This window comes from Mustelus asterias, chromosome 15, assembly GCF_964213995.1.
Source record: "Mustelus asterias chromosome 15, sMusAst1.hap1.1, whole genome shotgun sequence".
Classification (NCBI taxonomy): domain Eukaryota; kingdom Metazoa; phylum Chordata; class Chondrichthyes; order Carcharhiniformes; family Triakidae; genus Mustelus; species Mustelus asterias.
The window spans coordinates 78,423,340-78,442,187 of NC_135815.1; the positions used below are offsets into that span (position 1 = coordinate 78,423,340).

The following is an 18,848-nucleotide window of genomic DNA, read 5'->3' on the forward strand; positions in this document are numbered from 1 at the left end:
CTAGCAGAGATATTTGAATCATCGATAGTCACAGGTGAGGTGTCTGAAGATTGGAGGGTGGCAAATGTTGTGCCTTTGTTTAAAAAGGGCTGCAGGGAAAAGCCTGGGAACTACAGGCCAGTGAGCCTCACAGAGACAGAATCTACAGGCATTTAGAGATGTAAGGAGTGATTAGGGACAGTCAGCCTGGCTTTGTGAGTGGAAAAATCATGCCTCACAAATTTGATTCAATTTTTTGAAGGGGTAACCAAGAAAGTAGATGGGGGCAGTACATGAACTTTAGCAAGGCCTTTGACAAGGTACCACATCGTAGGTTGTTGCATAAGATTAAATCTCTCAGGATCTAGGATGAGGTAGCTAAATGGATACACAATTGGCTTGATGACAGAAGCCAGAGGGTGGTTGTAGAGGGTTGTTTTTCAAACTGGAGGCCTGCGACCAGCGGTGTGCCTCAGGGATCAGTGCTGGGTCCACTGTTATTTGTCATTTATATTAATGATTTGGATGAGAATACAGGAGGCATAGTTAGTAAATTTGCAGATGACATCACTTTTGGTGGTATAGTGGACAGTGAAGAAGGTTATCTCGGATTGCAATGGGGTCTGGATCAATTGGCCCAGTGGGCTGACGAATGGCAGATGGAGTTTAATTTAGATAAATGCGAGGTGATGCATTTTGGTAGATTGAACCAGGACAGGACTTGCTCAGTTAATGGTAGGGCATTGGGGAGAGTTCAGAACAAAGAGATCGAGGGGTACAGATTCATAGCTCCTTGAAAGTGGAGTCACAGGTTTACAGAGTGGTGAAGAAGGCATTCAGCATGCTTGGTTTCATTGGTCAGAACATTGAATACAGGAGTTGGGACGTCTTGTTGAAGCTGTACAAGATATTGGTCAGGCCACACTTGGAATACTGTGTACAGCTCTGGTCACCCTATTATAGAAAGGATATTATTAAACTAGAAAGAGTGCAGAAAAGGTGTACTAGGATGCTCCTGGGACTTGATGGTTTGAGTTATAAGAAGAGGCTGGATGGACTGGGACTTTTTTCTCTGGAGCATAGAAGGCTGAGGGGTGATCTTATAGAGGTCTATAAAATAATGAGGGGCACAGATCAGCTAGATAGTCAATATCTTTTCCCAAAGGTAGGGGAGTCTAAAACTAGAGGGCATAGGTTTAAGGTGAGAGGGGAGAGATACAAAAGGGTCCAGAGAGGCAATTTCTTTCACACACAGGGTGGTGATTGTCTGGAACAAGCTTTCAGACATTTCAGACAGTTAAATGGGTAAGATGGGTATAGAGGGATATGGGCCAAATGCAGGCAATTGGGACTAGCTTAGGGGTTTAAAAAAAAGGGCGGCATGGACAAGTTGGGCCGAAGGGCTTGTTTCCATGCTGTAAACCTCTATGACTCTATATTCCTCACATTTTTAAAAACAATAACATCATCACACTGAAACAGTGACCATTCCCCATTGTGCCTCTGCGGTGGCTACCATCAGCTTTAGTGCATCTGCCCCTCTACCCCTGCGGGAGTTTTAGAACACCATGGTAACCATGAGGTAAATGATCTAACATTTTACTCTCCTTTGTACACAGGATATCAATCTCAGCTTGTCCAACTCCTTTTTGAATGCTTGCAGATAATTAGTGTGCTTTCTGCATAAGCCAGCAAATGCGTATAAATGTCGATAGCCAACTGTGGGGGGGAGCTCCCAAAGCAGTTCTATGCTTGTGTAATTTATTCATAGATTCTTCTGATTGGTTATTGAGGATCAGTTTTCATTAGTTCTTTTCATTAGCAACTTTTGATTAGAGGCTTAGAAATCCACGTTTTTGCATTCAGTGGTATAGTGCCTATCTGTTCAAATGTGGGTGGCTTGAATTTTGTGTTAATAAGCAATCAGGTGGAAGTTTGATGCTGACTCTGTGTATACAAATATTATGGCTAAAGTGATGCAAAGGAAGTGTGTTAAATTTTTGTAATACTAGATCCCCCTTATCCTGCTCATACTCTTGAGTTTCATTATGTTTGGTAAAGTATAGGTTCAGTGTCTCTGGTTTATGGTGATTTAATTTGTTGGAATATCAATGCTATTTTAGTTTAAATTGTAACTTCAGCATTTTTATGGAAACTGTAAATAATTGGCTTAGATTCTGATACCTTTTCCTGTCTCCTTACTGTTGCCTTTTTATTTGAAGTCTGGAGGATCTATCTGTTGGCTAATGTTGGGAAAAACGCTCAGTGATTGTGGGTAGAGGTGCATAGAAGGTCTTGATAGGCAAGTGTTATGTGGTTTGTTAGTATTGGGAGGATGACCAATGGTGTGTGGGTTGGGTAATGTAAACTGTGTTTGTGAGACTTTCTGTGACGCAGGAATCTAAGATTAACAGGAGCAGAGTTTGGAGTCTTGGTGCTGGAATGTCACAGTGGTGGGCAGGGTTTTCAGGGTCTGTTAACGTTGGGAGAATGGCTTTGGGCTATGAGTGGGATGATTTTTTTTATGAGGAATATCTTGGTTAGAGGAACAGAGGGAAGTGAATTGCTGGACATAGATACAATGACACGTAATGGATATTGAGACGATTGAATAGATTGCAGAACTCCTTGAGTATTGGGGAACATTTGTTGGGGCTACTTGGAGAATTATACTGTGGTCTTGAGTCAAGAGGGTGGTGGGGATCTTGTTATTTTGTTTACAATCTACTGGTATTTTTCCAACACTGACTCATTGATTACAGGAGCATTTATTGTCTCTGAATAATAAGATCTTGAGCTCTCTTAGAAGAAATAGGGAGCTGTCCTGGCCAGCATTTATTTCCCAGTCAGCTGTTTTGGAATCAAGCTGGCCTCTACATTTGCCCGTGTAACAGCTTTGAGTTTACACTTCTGATGTGACATGTTTTAGTGTCTAAAGGAAATGAAATATAGAAACATGGAACATAGAAACCCTACAGTGCAGAAGGAGGCCATTCGGCCCATCGAGTCTGCACCGACCACAATCCCACCCAGGTCCTACCCCCACATATTTACCCGCTAATCCCTCTAACCTACGCATCTCAGGACTCTAAGGGGCAATGTTTAACCTGGCCAATCAACCTAACCTGCACATCTTTGCTATATAAATGCATATTTTTCCTTTTTGTTAGCATTTCAGACTTTGTATCTATTAATAGTTGAATTTAGTGTATGCTTTCTAACTGTTAATTGTTGTTTCATTTCTGTTGACAGGTTCAGCAACAGGTACATCCCAAACTTGCATCTACTGAGGATGCCTTGCAATACATTGAAGAGCTGATCCTACAATTGCTGAGCATGCTCTGTCTAGCCCAACCTCGCAGTGTTCAAGATGTAGAGGTGAGATGAATTTGAGTTACACGTGTCAAGAGTGCAGCTGATGTTAAATCCTAGGGTATTGCAAAACCCAGAGGAAACTTTGGAATGCTGGTTTTAACTGTATTTTTGCAATTTTGTATATTAGAACCATAGAAAATTACAGCTCAGAAACAGGCCTTTTGGCCCTTCTTGTCTGGGCCGAACCATTTTTTGCCTAGTCCCACTGACCTGCACTTGGACCATATCCCTCCACACCCCTCTCATCCATGAACCCGTCCAAGTTTTTCTTAAATGTTAAAAGTGACCCCGCATTTACCACTTTATCCGGCAGCTCATTCCACACTCCCACCACTCTCTGCGTGAAGAAGCCCCCCCTAATATTCCCTTTAAACTTTTCTCCTTTCACCCTTAACCCATGCCCTCTGGTTTTTTTCTCCCCTAGCCTCAGCGGAAAAAGCCTGCTTGCATTCACTCTATCTATACCCATCAAAATCTTATACACCTCTATCAACGCTCTTCTACGCTCCAGGGAATAAAGTCCCAACCTATTCAATCTCTCTCTGTAACTCAGCTTCTCAAGTCCCAGCAACATCCTTGTGAACCTTCTCTGCACTCTTTCAACCTTATTTACATCCTTCTTGTAACTAGGTGACCAAAACAGTACACAATACTCCAAATTCAGCCTCACCAATGCCTTATATAACCTTACCATAACACTCCAGCTTTTATACTCGATACGCCGATTTATAAAGGCCAATGTACCAAAGGCACTCTTTACGACCCTATCCACCTGTGACGTCACTTTTAGGGAATTCTGTACCTGTATTCCCAGATCCCTCTGTTCAACTGCACTCTTCAGAGTCCTACCATTTACCCTATACATTCTACTTTGGTTTGTCCTTCCAATGTGCAATATCTCACACTTGTCTGCGTTAAATTCAATTTGCCATTTTTCAGCCCATTTTTCTAGTTGGTCCAAATCCCTCTGCAAGCTTTGAAAACCTTCCTCACTGTCCACTACACCTCCAATCTTTGTATCATCAGCAAACTTGCTGATCCAATTTACCACATTATCATCCAGATCATTGATATAGATGACAAACAACAATGGACCCAACACCGATCCCTGCGGCACACCACTAGTCACAGGCCTCCACTCCGAGAAGCAATCCTCCACAACCACTCTCTGGCTTCTTCCATTGAGCCAGTGTCTAATCCAATTTACTACCTCCCCATGTATACCTAGCGACTCAACCTTCCTAACTAGCCTCCCTCCATGAGGGAGCTTGTCAAAGGCCTTGCTGAAATCTAGGTAGACAACATCCACCGCCTTCCCTTCATCCACTTTCCTGGTAACCTCCTCGAAAAACTCTAATAGATTGGTCAAACATATTGTGAGAAAAGATGTGAAAACCAGTGCAGGATGTTCCAGACTCACTTGTGATGATTTTAAAGAAAATAAAGGTATATTAAATAGTAAAACGCAGATCAAGAAAGTCAGTTAAAATACAATTAATTACATTAGGGCTATCCACAATGTCTTTAAATTTACTGAGTTCTAAAACCTTCTATTTTACTGCCCTCAGAGCTAACCCTCCCCAAACAACATTCCATAGGTTTTAAAGCTTTAAGCAAAATCCAGCAATAGTTATCACACTAGGCGCCAAGGCTGAAGTTGGGCTTTTTTGCCTTCATTTTGAAGGTGAGCTCTTGACTTTGTATAATGCAGAGAGAGACCATATAGATAAAGAAGTAGTGAGGGGCTAAGGAAAAGATCCTTGAAGAAACTGGAGGTGATGGTACAGGGTTTGGGAGGAGAAACTGTTCCTAAATGTGCTTTGGCTCCAATTGGATAGGCGAGATGGCAATATTGGGAGAAATGGGCATGGATCTGGGATGCAGCAACAGAACAGGTTGAGTTAGCATAGGAAGGGGAGATGAGATAGTTATTAACTCGACAGAAAGGGTTGAGGGTAGGTTTTTTAAGGAAGGGGATAATGATGATGGTTTTGATAGGTCGGGAACACGACCCGAGAAGAGTGAACCATCTATAATATCAGCTGGTGGGAATGGGTTTGCGGGAGATGTAAGTGGATTTTCGTGTTCAGGTGAGTTTGACAAAAGCTTGGGAATGAGGAAGAGCCGAAAGAGGTTGGATGTCAGAGCTGAGTCAGAGATTGAAGCACCGAGATTGATGTGTTCCTTGTCACCAGGACTGGAAGGGATCCATCCAAGGATGCTGAGGGAAATAAGGTGGAGATTATGCAGATACTTGTTACTTGGATCCCAAGTCGGATCTTGAAGAATGGAAATACTATTCTTGATAATTGGTTTATTTACAGAATGTAGCATTACATGTGCCTGCCTGCTATCTACAAGCTTGGTCCCAACTGTCCCTAAGTGCTCAAGTTTTTAATGCCTATTCACCTGTGCAACTTAACAATCTAATTAACATACGGGGGGGCAATCTTCCCAAAAACACTAAGTGTCTTAACAGTCAGAAAACAGTTTTTTTGGGTGAGTTTGCCACAGCAAGCCAGTAAGATCATGCCCACCACGATTAACCTGGTCATAACTTCCCAATCCTCATTAGATACAGGGTGGTGCCAGAGGACGAGGGAATTGCAAATATGACACCCTTGTTCAAAAAATGTGTATGGATAAATCCAGCAATTACAGGTCAGCCAGTTTAACCTGGCAAAGCTTTTTTAAACGATAATTTGGGACAAAATTAATAGTAACTTGAACAAATGTGGATTAAATAAGGAAAGCCAGTACAAATTTGTTGAGGGTAAATCGTGTTTACTACCTTGATTGAGTTTTTTGATGATGTAACAGAGGGTAATGTGGTTTCTGTAGTCCAAACGGATTTCCAAAATGTGCTGCATAATAAGATTGTCAGCAAAATTGAAACCCATTTAATAGAAGGGACAATGGCAGCATCAGTACAAAGTTGACTGAGTAATGGGAAACAGAGTAGTGGTGAACAGTTCTTCTTTGAACTGAGGGAAAATATTCAGTGGGTTCCCCAGGGATTGGACTTGAACCACTACTTTTCTTGATCTATGTTAATGACCTAGACTTGGGTATATAGGGAACAATTTCAACGTTTGCAGATGACACAAAACTTGGAAGTATTGTGAACTGTGAGGAAGATGGTGATAAACTTTAAGAGGACATTGTTCCAGTGGAGCATTTCAGGAGAGGAGAGCTAGTGGGGAAGAGGCGTTTTTAAATTACTCTATTTTCGGAGTGTTTTTTTTTCTCTAAGGCAGCTGGGAGGGTAAAACTGGAAGTCGGCCCCAGTGACACCTGGGAAGTTTTTTTTTCCTTTGAAAAGCAGGCCGCTCTATCCAGCGGGCAGCGTTGTGAGCGGGCGGCGGAGTGAGAGGGAGCAGAGTGAAGGCTGAACGGGCGAGGCAGGGTAGGTTTAGTTCTTAGTTTTTCCTGTGTTATTTGATGAAAGGGGGAATTATGAGTGTGAGGCCAGTTTGTTGTTCTCGGTGTCGGATGTGGGAGGTCCTCATAGAAATCATAGAAACCCTACAGTGCAGAAGGAGGCCATTCGGCCCATCGAGTCTGCACCGACCACAATCCCACCCAGGCCCTACTCCCACATATTTTACCCGCTAATCCCTCTAACCTACGCATCCCAGGACTCTAAGGGGCAATTTTTTTAACCTGGCCAATCAACCTAACCCACACATCTTTGGAGTCTCCTAGCCTCCCAGACGTCCATATCTGCGCCAGGTGCGTCGAGCTGCAACTCCTAAGGGACCACGTTAGGGAACTGGAGCTGCAGCTCGATGACCTTTGTCTGGTCAGGGAGAATGAGGAGGTGATAGAGAGGAGTTACAGGCAGGTGGTCACACCAGGGCCACGGGAGGCAGACAAGTGGGTCACGGTGGGGAAGGGGAAAAGTCAGGTACTAGAGAGTACCCCAGTGGCTGTGCCCCTTAACAATAAGTACTCCTGTTTGAGAGCTGTTGGGGGGGGGGGGGGGGGGGGGGACAGCCTACCTGGGGGAAGCAGCAGTGGCTGTGCCTCCGGCACAGAGTCCGGTCCTGTAGCTCAGAAGGGTAGGGAAAGGAGGATGAAGGCAGTAGTGATAGGGGACTCTATAGTGAGGGGGTCGGACAGGCGATTCTGTGGATGCGGATGGTAGTTTGCCTCCCTGGTGCCAGGATCCGGGATGTTTCTGATCGCATCCAAGATATCCCGAAGTGGGAGGGAGAAGAGCCAGAGGTCGTGGTACATATTCGTACCAATGACATAGGTAGGAAAAGGGAAGAGGTCCTGAAAGGAGAATATAGGGAGTTGGGAAGGGAGTTGAGAAGAAGGACTGCAAAGGTAGTAATCTCGGGATTGCTGCCTGTGCCACGCGACAATGAGAGTAGAAATGGAATGAGGTGGAGGATAAATGCGTGGCTGAGGGATTGGAGCAGGGGACAGGGATTCAGGTTTCTGGATCATTGGGACCTTTTTTGGGGCAGGTGTGACCTGTACAATAAGGACGGGTTGCACTTGAATCCCAGGGGGACCAATATCCTGGCGGGGAGGTTTGCTAAGGCTACTGGGAGAGTTTAAACTAGAATGGTTGGGGGGTGGGAATCAAATTGAAGTGACTGGGAGAGAGGAGGTTAGCTCACAAATAGAGAAAGCTTGTTGACAGTGTGAGAGGGAGGATAGGCAGGTGATAGAGAAGAGGAGTGCTCAGACCGAAGGTTTGAGATGTGTCTATTTTAACGCAAGGAGTGTTGTGAACAAAGTAGATGAGCTTAGAGCGTGGATCACTACTTGGAAATATGATGTGGTGGCCATTATAGAGACTTGGATGACTCAGGGACAGGACTGGTTACTTCAAGTGCCGGCTTTCAGAAGGGACAGGGAGGGAGGCAAAAGAGGTGGGGGAATGGCACTGTTGATCAGGGATAGTGTCACGGCTACAGAAAAGATGGACACCATAGAGGGATTGTCTACGGAGTCTCTGTGGGTGGAGGTTAGGAACAGGAAGGGGTCAATAACTTTACTGGGTGTTTTGTATAGGCCACCCAATAGTAACAGGGATGTTGAGCAGCAGATAGGGAAACAGATCCTGGAAAGGTGTAATAATAACAGAGTTGTCGTGATGGGAGATTTTAATTTCCCAAATATTGATCGGAATCTCCCTTGAGTAAGGGGTGTAGATGGGGAGGAGTTTGTTAGGTGTGTTCAGGAGGGTTTCTTGACACAGTATGTAGATAAGCCTACAAGAGGAGAGGCTGTACTTGATTTGGTATTGGGAAATGAACCTGGTCAGGTGTCAGATCTCTCAGTGGGAGAGCATTTTGGAGATAATGATCATAATTCTATCTCCTTTACAATAGCATTGGAGAGAGATAGGATCAGACAAGTTAGAAAAGTGTTTAATTGGAGTAAGGGGAATTATGAGGCTATCAGGCAGGAAATTGGAGGCTTAAATTGGAAAGAGGTTTTCTCAGGGAAATGTACGGAAGAAATGTGGCAAATTTTCAGGGAATATTTGTCTGGAGTTCTGCATAGCAACGTTTCAATGAGATAGGGAACTTTGGTAGGTTACAGGAACCGTGGTGTACAAAGGTTGTAATGAATCTAGTCAAGAAGAAAAGAAAAGCTTACAAAAGGTTCAGGGAGCTAGGTAATGTTAGAGATCTTGAAGAGTATACGGCTAATAGGAAGGATCTTAAGGAAATTAAGAAGGATTAAGGAAAACCCCAAGGCATTCTACAAGTATGTGACGAGCAAGAGGATAAGACGTGAAAGAAGAGGACCTATCAAGTGTGACGGTGGGAAAGTTTGTATGGAACCGGAAGAAATAGCAGAAGTACTTAATGAATACTTTACTTCAGTATTCACTATGGAAAAGGATCTTGGTGGTTGTAGTGCAGACTTGCAGCGGACTGAAAAGTTTGAGCACGTAGATATTAAGAAAGAGGATGTTTTGGAGCTTTTGAAAAGCATCAAGTTAGATAAGTCACCGGGACAGGATGAGATGTACCCCAGGCTACAGTGGGAGGCGAGGGAGGAGATTGCTGAGCCTCTGGCGATGATCTTTGCATCATCAATGGAGACGGGAGAGGTTCCGGAGGATTGCGGATGTTGTTCCTTTATTCAAGAAAGGGAGTAGAGATAGCCCTGGAAATTATAGACCAGTGAGTCTGACCTCAGTGGTTGGTAAGTTGATGGAGAAGATCCTGAGAGGCAGGATTTATGAACATTTGGAGAGATATAATATGATTAAGAATAGTCAGCATGGCTTTGTCAAAGGCAGATCATGCCTTACAAGACTGATCGAATTTTTTGAGGATGTGACTAAACACATTGATGAAGGAAGAGCAGTAGATGAATTATATCTGGACTTCAGCAAGGCATTTGATAAGGTGTCCCATGCAAGGCTTATTGAGAAAGTGAGGGGGCATGGGATCCAAGGGGACATTGCTTTGTGGATCCAGAACTGGCTTGCCCACAGAAGGCAAAGAGTGGTTATAGATGGGTCATATTCTGCATGGAGGTCGGTCACCAGTGGAGTGCCCCAGGGATCTGTTCTGGGACCCTTACTCTTTGTGATTTTTATAAATGACCTGGATGAGGAAGTGGAGGGATGGGTTGGTAAGTTTGCTGATGACACAAAGGTTGGAGGTGTTGTGGATAGTGTGGAGGGATGTCAGAAGTTGCAACGAGACATTGATAGGATGCAAGACTGGGCGGAGAAGTGGCAGATGGAGTTCAACCCAGATGAGTGTGAGGTGGTTCATTTTGGCAGGTCAAATAGGATGGCGGAATATAATATTTAATGGTAGGACTCTTGGCAGAGTGGAAGATCAGAAGGATCTTGGGGTCCGAGTTCATAGGACGCTCAAAGCAGCTGTGCAGGTTGAGGCTGTGGTTAAGAAGGCGTATAGTTACTGGCCTTCCATCAATCGAGGAATTGAGTTTAGGAGTCGTGAGATAATGTTGCAGCTATATAAGACCCAGGTCAGACCACACTTGGAGTACTGTGTTCAGTTCTGGTCGCCTCATTACAGGAAGGATGTGGAAGCCATAGAAAGGGTGCAGAGGAGATTTACAAGGATGTTGCTTGGGTTGGGGAGCATGTCTTATGAGGATAGGTTGAGTGAGCTCGGCCTTTTCTCCTTGGAGAGACGAAGGATGAGGGGTGACCTGATAGAGGTGTATAAGATGTTGAGAGGTATTGATCGAGTGGATAGTCAGAGACTTTTTCCCAGGGCTGAAATGGTTGCCACAAGAGGACACCGGTTTAAGGTGCTGGGGAGTAGGTACAGAGGAGATGTCATGGGTAAGCTTTTCACTCAGAGGGTGGTGGGTGCGTGGAATGGGCTGCCAGCAACCGTGGTGGAGGCGGATTCGATAGGGTCTTTTAAGAGACTTTTAGATAAGTCCATGGAACTTAGTAAGATAGAGAGTTGTAGGTAAGCCTAGTAATTGCTAAGGTAGGAACATGTTCGGCACAACTTTGTGGGCTGAAGGGCCTATATTGTGCTGTAGTTTTTCTATGTTTCTAAACGTTGGAATGGGTGGACATGTGACAGATGAAATTTAATATAGAGACATGTGAGGCGACACATTTTGATGGGAAGATCAAGGAGAGGCAGTACAAGCTAAAGAGTACAATTCTAAACCGAGTGCCGGAAACAGAAATACTTGGGCATAAACGTACACAAATCATTGGTGGCAGGGCAGGTTGAAAAAGTGGTTTAAAAAGCCATACATGGTCCTTGGCTTTACAAATAGAGGCATTGAGTCCAAAAGCAAGGCGATTATGAAGAACTTTTTTAAAACATTGATTCATTCTCAACTCGAGCATTTTACTTCAGGGCAATTTAGGAAGACATGAGGGTGCAGAAAAGTTTCACAAAAATGGTTCCAGGGATGAGGGAGTTCAGTTACTAGGAAAGATTAACAAAGAAGAGGTTGAGAGAAGATTTGATAGAGTTGTTCAAAATTATGATAGATTTGGACAGAGCCGATGGAGAGAAACTGTTGACAGGTCAAAGATGAGAAGGGACAGATTCATGGAGATTGGCCAAAGCACAACGGTAACATTGTTTTACACAGCAAATGTTTAGGATCAAAACTGTACTACCTGAGTGTATGGTGGAGGAAAATTCAACTGCGGCTTTCTAAAGGGAATTGAATAAGCACCTGAAGAGAAAAAAGTGCAGAGCTGCAAGGGAAAGGTGGGCAGCTGGACTAACTAAATTGCTTTTGCAAACCACCGGCACAGACTGGATGGGTGGAATGATTTTCTTCTATGCTGTAAATGTTCCATGATGCAAAAGCTGAGGGAAGAAAGAGGAGCACATCTTTAAGAGAAAGTTGGGGTGAGCAAGTTTAGAGTGGGCAATAGATAAGAATTTCAAAGGAGAGTTAAGAAAGGTGGAACAGAGTGAGGTGGTCAAGGAGGAAGTAATGCAGTGAAGTAGGCAAGGAAGGTTAAAATGTGACTTGGTGGAGGGAGACACTATCATTTTTTTTGATGATGCGAACTGCTTTTTCCTACCTAAAATGATGATTGCTCCTAAAATACGTCCTTCCGTGTGCCAAATTAACTCCCATTGTGACCCACTCATCATACATTCATCTTATTAATATGTAAGGCCTAATTGATTTTTAGGACTTTGTTTTAGGGCATTGTAGTCTTCTACACCCAGGTCATTCTCCTACTTAACTGCTAGTTTGCCTCATTTAATTTCTGTAAATTGGGACCATTAGGTAGTATTCTTTAATATGCTGCAGCCCCAAATTCAATAAATCCAATATAATCCTCCTGTATTTCCTAGGCCATATTTTGTTGACATTCTCAACTGCAGGATTATTTTATTATGTTTTGGAATCATTTAAATTCATGCCAAACCATGAAAGTTTCATGAGACATGTCATGGTCACTGCAGTTAATGATTGAAATGATTAACACTGCTGACAATGAGGATTACAAGGTACAGTGAAGTTTAGAATGTGCTGAGGTTTCAGAGAAGTTTTAAGACATCTGCAGCTATGTTTTTGAAGTAATCCGGGTTTAACCCAACAAATTGGTTAATTGCTATACATATTAGTGTACAAAATGGCTTGTTGTACATTTAAAAAGAAACATCTGTTCATTCAAGAAGATAGTTCCTTGTACTGGAGCCAAAAATTCTTCAAAACTTGCTGCATCAGCATTTGATTCAAAATGTAGTTAAGCGTCGTGTTCGATATATATAACGCTGTTCAACATCAGTCACCAATTTTTTAAAGCATCCTATTTGTTTAGCATTTATTTGTTCATCAACCACATGATTACACTGATGCTTTCAGAATACTACCAAGTTATAGCAGTCATGAGACTTTCTGAGCATTGCTTTTGCCTTAATTGTACATTAAGTCTGACTGACTTGTAGCCACTTTTCTCCAAAAGCTGTAGGAGTATTGTATTTTATTATTTGAGAAAAACAGAGGGCTTAATATATATGCCTTAAGCAATGAATTTGCACTATTGTCTATTTTACTGTGTATTTATTTAAAAATCAGTTGGAAATGCATGGAGCGTATTGAAAGAAATGACCTCTCTATAAGGAAATATTTCAAATACTTAACTTTTCCAGGAACGATATCTGATTAAGTAGGTCATTATTTACTCACAAATATTGAACTCTGAAGCACAAATAAAAGTTAAATGAATTGCTCTTCGTTAAGCCAGGATATCAGTTTTCCTCCTGAAAGGTTTAAGGCCTGATTGGGATGGATGTTAACATAGTCAGTTCAGCATTCCAAGTAAATAATTGGTACAAATGGAATATGTTAATGAATGTCGGTGTGGTGCAAGTGACATGTAACTGATTTCACAGAATATAGCAGTTTGTTTTTGAACTTCTTTAGGAACGTGTGCAGAAATCATTTCCACATCCAATCGACAAGTGGGCCATAGCAGATGCGCAATCTGCCATAGAAAAACGCAAACGTAGAAATCCCCTTTTGTTGCCTGTTGACAAGATTCACCCCCTTCTGAAGGTAAGTTTTGCATAATTAATTAAGGACTTTTGCACCATTTACACGCAAGTTAAATTTTATTAACATATGAGGAAGACATTATCTATACTGCTGTTTTGGCTACAAAATTCCGTGATCAGCAAGCTGTAGTCTTTGAATAGTCCTATCTTATTTTGCACCAATAATTGGATTGTCCTGAAGCTTTGGATTAAGTTCGTAATGCAAGCTTGTTCCTCAGTAGCAAATAGTTATACTGTGCCTCTGTCCATCACATTGGCCCGTAACTTTCTCAGAGTGGCAATCTCTGTCAGATTACCACTCCAAATAAGCTTGCTGAAATTGCATTGTCCCTGTCTTGTCCAAGCTTCCTCATTCCGGCTGAGTGAGACAGGAGCAGCGAAGTGTGCCCCCAGCAGCATCGGCATGGAGTAACTGAGGCGTAGCGAAGTAAGTCACTCCCCTTTAAGGAGCAGGTAGGTGTCAAAGGTAAGTCGTTTACCAGAGGCAGGGCAGAAGGGAGAGATGGACTGAGGGCAGCTCAGAGGAGGGAGTTGTTGCTGTGGTGCCAGAACCATCCAAAGTTAGCAATTTAGATCGCTTCTGTCAGATGGTTCCCAGCTCAGCACAATTGTCCAGAAGTTAGCACTTTTGATCAATTGCCAGGTAAACTGTTATGTGGAAACTTCCTAGAGGGATTCCTCAGCACATCATTGTGGTACCCCTAAATGTGATACTGGGGAACCAGGAAGTTACTGGACATCATTTTTTGGCATTAAGATACTGATTCCACTATGTTCATTAGGATGCTTAAGTTGGATAGGCCAGAAGGTATATGGTTCAGTCTGAAGAAATTGTGAACCTCATCATAGTTTCTTTCTTCTCTTGACTGCAGTCCAGAATGTAAGGCAACCAAAATATGTGTAGAATTATACACTTGTCGTACGTTAAGCAGTCATTTTCAGGAAAAGATTATAACTTGTGGGGCACCTGTGGAATGTGGAACTCTATTTAATCTTAAACTAACTGTTGCATTCAGCTGCAATTGGTAGTTGCAAACATTTTGTTTCTGTACCAATCTCCATTCTTCCTGCCCAGTCTCGCAAAGTAAATCTCATTCCCATGCTGCCATTTTCTTTTGTCTTCGAGCAAAGGGTCTAGATGTAGTCAAGATAGAAATACGGAGTGGTTTGGATCAGGGTTGGTTTGTATTGTATTTTTGCAGCACAACTGTGACGTGGGATGAAGTATTTATTTTGCAGTTAGTGGAGATGAAATTTATTCACCAACCTGGTGGAAGGGGATGATCCACTCATTCTCAAAAGGGTTGGCCTAGCTTAATGATGCCTTTTCTCAGCCAGATTCAGATTCTACCTATAGTCAATGCTTATGCTAGTTCTCCATTGTATCAGATTGGACAAACTTTGTGCATTTTCAGAGGACATCACATTTTGCTATTTCTGAATATGCGCGATGACCTTGGTGGACATGTTAATACATTATATTGAGCCACATTGATTCAGACACCCCATCTGAAGTCTAATACAATATGTTGCAGGCAATGAAATATTAACATTCTAATAATTGTCCACACATGCTGTTCTGTGAAATTATTCATTTAAACTCAGTTGGGAGGGGCCATTGTCATGTGTCTCCAGTGGGTGCGATGGTCAGTTTGACTAAAAGTCAACGGGAGGAAGCAAAAGACAAGAAGAGGAAGATTCTCCCTTGGGCTGAGGGTCACAATGCAAGGCTTATGTTTCTTATATCCAGCATTTGTACAGAAAGATAATTCTGCAAGTACAAGTATGGCAATCTACATTGTGGAAGCAGCATAATGGGATCATTCATTGTTTTCTGTACGGAAAGAGAAATGAAGCTCATGAAATAAGTGGCCTTTTATGATTATTGATGCTCAGTTTTCGAGCCCTGTGAAATAAATTAGCTTAATGATTCATATCTAGCCTTGTCTCATTGAGTGTTCACTCAGTCTCGGCTGAGTTTTAGCGAAGTACAAATCCGAAAGATTATTATTTGCTTGAAACACAAAGGGCTGTTTTGGGAAATTATAAAACGGCATTAGATAAGAGGGTATTGAGGACAAACCTCATATTGTAGCGGGCTTCTTTCCAGATTAATAGTATTCTTGCAGCTGGGGTTGTGGGGTTTCTGGGTTACAGTGCAGCTAAGGATTTCAGCCACTAGGTGGTACTGTGGAATGTTTATCGGGCCCCCGACTGTGGTTGTCATTTTATGTTTTTCCCAGATTTTAGAGGATTTTTTTCTCCCCTTGGCATACTGAGCCTTTCAAATGTGATTTTTCCCTACTCAGTCAATAATTGGAGCATTTGGAACCCTTGGCCTTTTGGAGATCTCCTGATATTGGGTAGAGGCCTCCTGAAATCTGACTTTAACAAAAGGTCATCAATCTGAAATAGTAACTCTGTTTCAGTATCTTCGGGTCTCATACCCCACCCAATCTCTGGGATCTTTCCCCCAAACAATCTCTATTTGTGATGCAAAGCATTGTTGAACTTTGAAGGGTAGAAATCTTAAACTGATTTTATGCTATACATCTGAATGGAACAACTATTCAGTTCATTGGCAAACTACAAACCTTTTAGTTGAAAGAGGGTTTTTTAAAAAATTACAATTAGTCAACAATTGCACAAGCTTTATGCAGATTTCTTTGAAAAATAAACTGCCTGTCAAACTAGCAGAATCTATTTGCTGTGGAGCAAGAACATAATAGCTGTGGCCCAAATTAGGAAGTGGTGTTGGTGCACTGCTACATCAAAATAAATAAATTTATGTAATGCATTTCATGATCACTGGTCAAACTAAAGTGCTTTTCAGCTGCTTTTTTGAAATGTGGTAACTGTTGTAAAGTAGGCAGCGCAGTCGCTAATTTGTGCATAGTAAACTCCCACAAGCAGCAATGAGACAACGACCAGATATTTTGTTTTTAGTTGTTGATCAATGTTATGTAAGTGTTGTTTCCTGGCTGGGAGGTTTGCTTGTGTAGTTCAGGTGGGTTTAAACTAATGTGGCGGGGGGGGAATGGGAATCAGAACAGTGGGTCAGCAAGTGTAGAGATTGGGGATGAACATGGGATCAAGGCGAGGCTAGCTAAGAGGAAGAGTAGGTTGGGGGAGGTCGAACTCAGTGAACCTGGAGGTCTGGAGTGCATCTGCTTCAATGTAAGGAGTATAACAGGGAAGACAGATGAACTTGGCCTTGATTCATGCATGGAACTTGGATGTGATTGCGGTAACGGAGAATTGGTTAAAAGAGGGACAGGCCTGGCAGCTAAATGTTCCGGGATATACATGTTTTAGGCAAGACAGAGGGGAAGGCAAAGAGGTTGGGAGTTGCAATATTAGTTAGGGAACTTATTACAACTACAGAGGGAGGATACCTTGGAAGAATCATGTAATGAGACACTGTGGGTAGAGCTCAGAAACAGGAAGGGGGCAGTCACTATGATGGGGGTGTACCTCCCAACAGCCCAGGAGAAGTTGAAGAACGGATATGTAAGCAGATTCTGGACAGATGTAGAAATGATAGGGTTGTTGTAGTAGGAGACTTTAATTTTCCTCATATTGACTGGAAATCCCTTGGGGCTAGGGATCCAGATGGTGAGGGATTTGTTAAGTGCGTCCGGGAAGGTTTTTTGGAACAATATGTAGGTAGTCTGACTAGAGAGGGGGCTATACTGGACCTGGTATTAGGGAATGAGCTCGGCCAGGTCATCAAAGTTGCAGTGGGAGAACGTGTGGCGAAACAGTGACCACAATTCCTTACGTTTTTGGATACTCGTGGAAAAGGACAAATGTTGTCCTCTGGTTGAAGTGCTAAATTGGGGGAGAGCTAACTACAACCAAATTAGGCAGGATTTGGAGGCTGTTGTTTGGGAGAGGCTGTTTGAGGGTAAATCCATCTGGCATGTGGGAGTCTTTTAAGGAGCAGTTGATTGGAGTGCAGGACAGGCATGTACCTGTGAAAAGGAAGGACAGGAAAGGCAGGATTCGGGAACTGTGGATGACTAGGGAAATTGCGAGCCTAGTCAAAAAGGAAAAGGATGCATACATAAGGTCTAGGCAACTAAAAACAGATGAAGCACTTGAAGAATACAGGGCAAGTAGAAAAGAACTCAAACGGAGTTAGGAGGGCACAAAAGGGGTCATGAAATTCTTTTGACAGGCAGGATTAAGGAGAATCCCAAGGCATTTATTAGAGGAAGAGTTGGTCCATTCAAGGACAAAGAAGGGAAATTATGCGCTGAACCAAAGGAAGTGGGTGAGATCCTTCATTAGTACTTTGCATCGATATTCACAAAGGAGAGGGACTCGTTGATTGATGGAGTCTCAGAGGGGTATGTAAACCCTCTAGAGCAAGTCGTCATTACGAAGGAGGAAGTGTTAGGTGTATTAAAAAGCATTAAGGTAGACAAATCACCAGGGCCAGATGGCAGATTACTGAGGGAGACGAGAGGAAATTGCTGGCTTCTAACAGAAATCTTTGGTTCCTCTTTGGCCTCGGGTGAAGCCCCAGAGGATTGGAGGATTGCCAAAATTGTCCCATTATTTAAGAACGGTAGCAACGATAACCCAGGTAATTATAGGCCAGTGAACTTGACGTCAGTGAAGTGAAATTGTTGGAGAAGATTCTTGGGAATAGGATCTATACACATTTGGAACTGAATGGTCTTATTAGTGACAGACAGCATGGTTTTGAACGAAGGAGGTCGTGTCTCACTAATTTGATTGAGTTTTTTGAGGAGGTGGCAGAAATGATTAATGAGGGAAGGGCCGTGCATGTTGTCTACCTGGACTTTAGTAAAGCATTTGACAAGGTCCCTCATGGCAGACTGGTGCAAAAGGTTAAATCACACAGGATCATGGGTGAATGAGCTAGATGAATTCAGAACTGGCTTGGCCATCCAAGACAGAGGGTAGTGGTGGAAGGGCGTTTTTCTGATTGGAGGTCTGTAACTAGTGGTGTTCCACAGGGCTCAGCGTTGGGATCTCTGTTGTTTGTAATGTATATAAATGACTTGGAAGAAAACGTAGCTGGTTTGATTAGCAAGTTTGCGGATGATACTTAGATTGCTGGAGTTGCGGATAGTGATAAAGATTGAGAATACAGCAGGATAAAGGCTGGAAAATTGGAGAAATGACAGATGGAATTTAATCTGGACAAATGCGAGGTGATGCATTTTGATAGTTGAGAGCTATAAAATAAATGGCCGAACCATCAGGAGCATAAACACACAGAGCAATCTGGGAGTACAGGTCCACAGATCCTTAAAAGTGGCAGGATAGGTGGAAAAGATGGTGAAGAAAGCATAAGGCATGCTTGCCTCCATCGGCCAGGGCATCAAGTATAAAAATTGGCAAATTATGTTCTAGTTAGGGCCACATTTGGAATACTGTGTTCAGTTCTGGTCGCCACACTACCAGAAGGACATGGAGGCTTTGGAGGGAGTACAGAAAAGATTTACCAGGATG

General features: G+C 42.8%; 1 protein-coding gene across 2 annotated transcripts in view; it reads left to right on the forward strand.

The window, feature by feature from the left end:
- Positions 1 to 18,848, forward strand: part of sos1 (son of sevenless homolog 1 (Drosophila)) — a 251,367-nt gene that overhangs the window by 132,340 nt on the left and 100,179 nt on the right. For both annotated transcript variants that reach the window (XM_078230163.1, XM_078230164.1), the window contains exons 2-3: positions 3,232 to 3,357; positions 13,231 to 13,362. In XM_078230163.1, the coding sequence (XP_078086289.1) occupies positions 3,232 to 3,357; positions 13,231 to 13,362 (258 nt within the window). The remainder of the gene's footprint in view (positions 1 to 3,231; positions 3,358 to 13,230; positions 13,363 to 18,848) is intronic.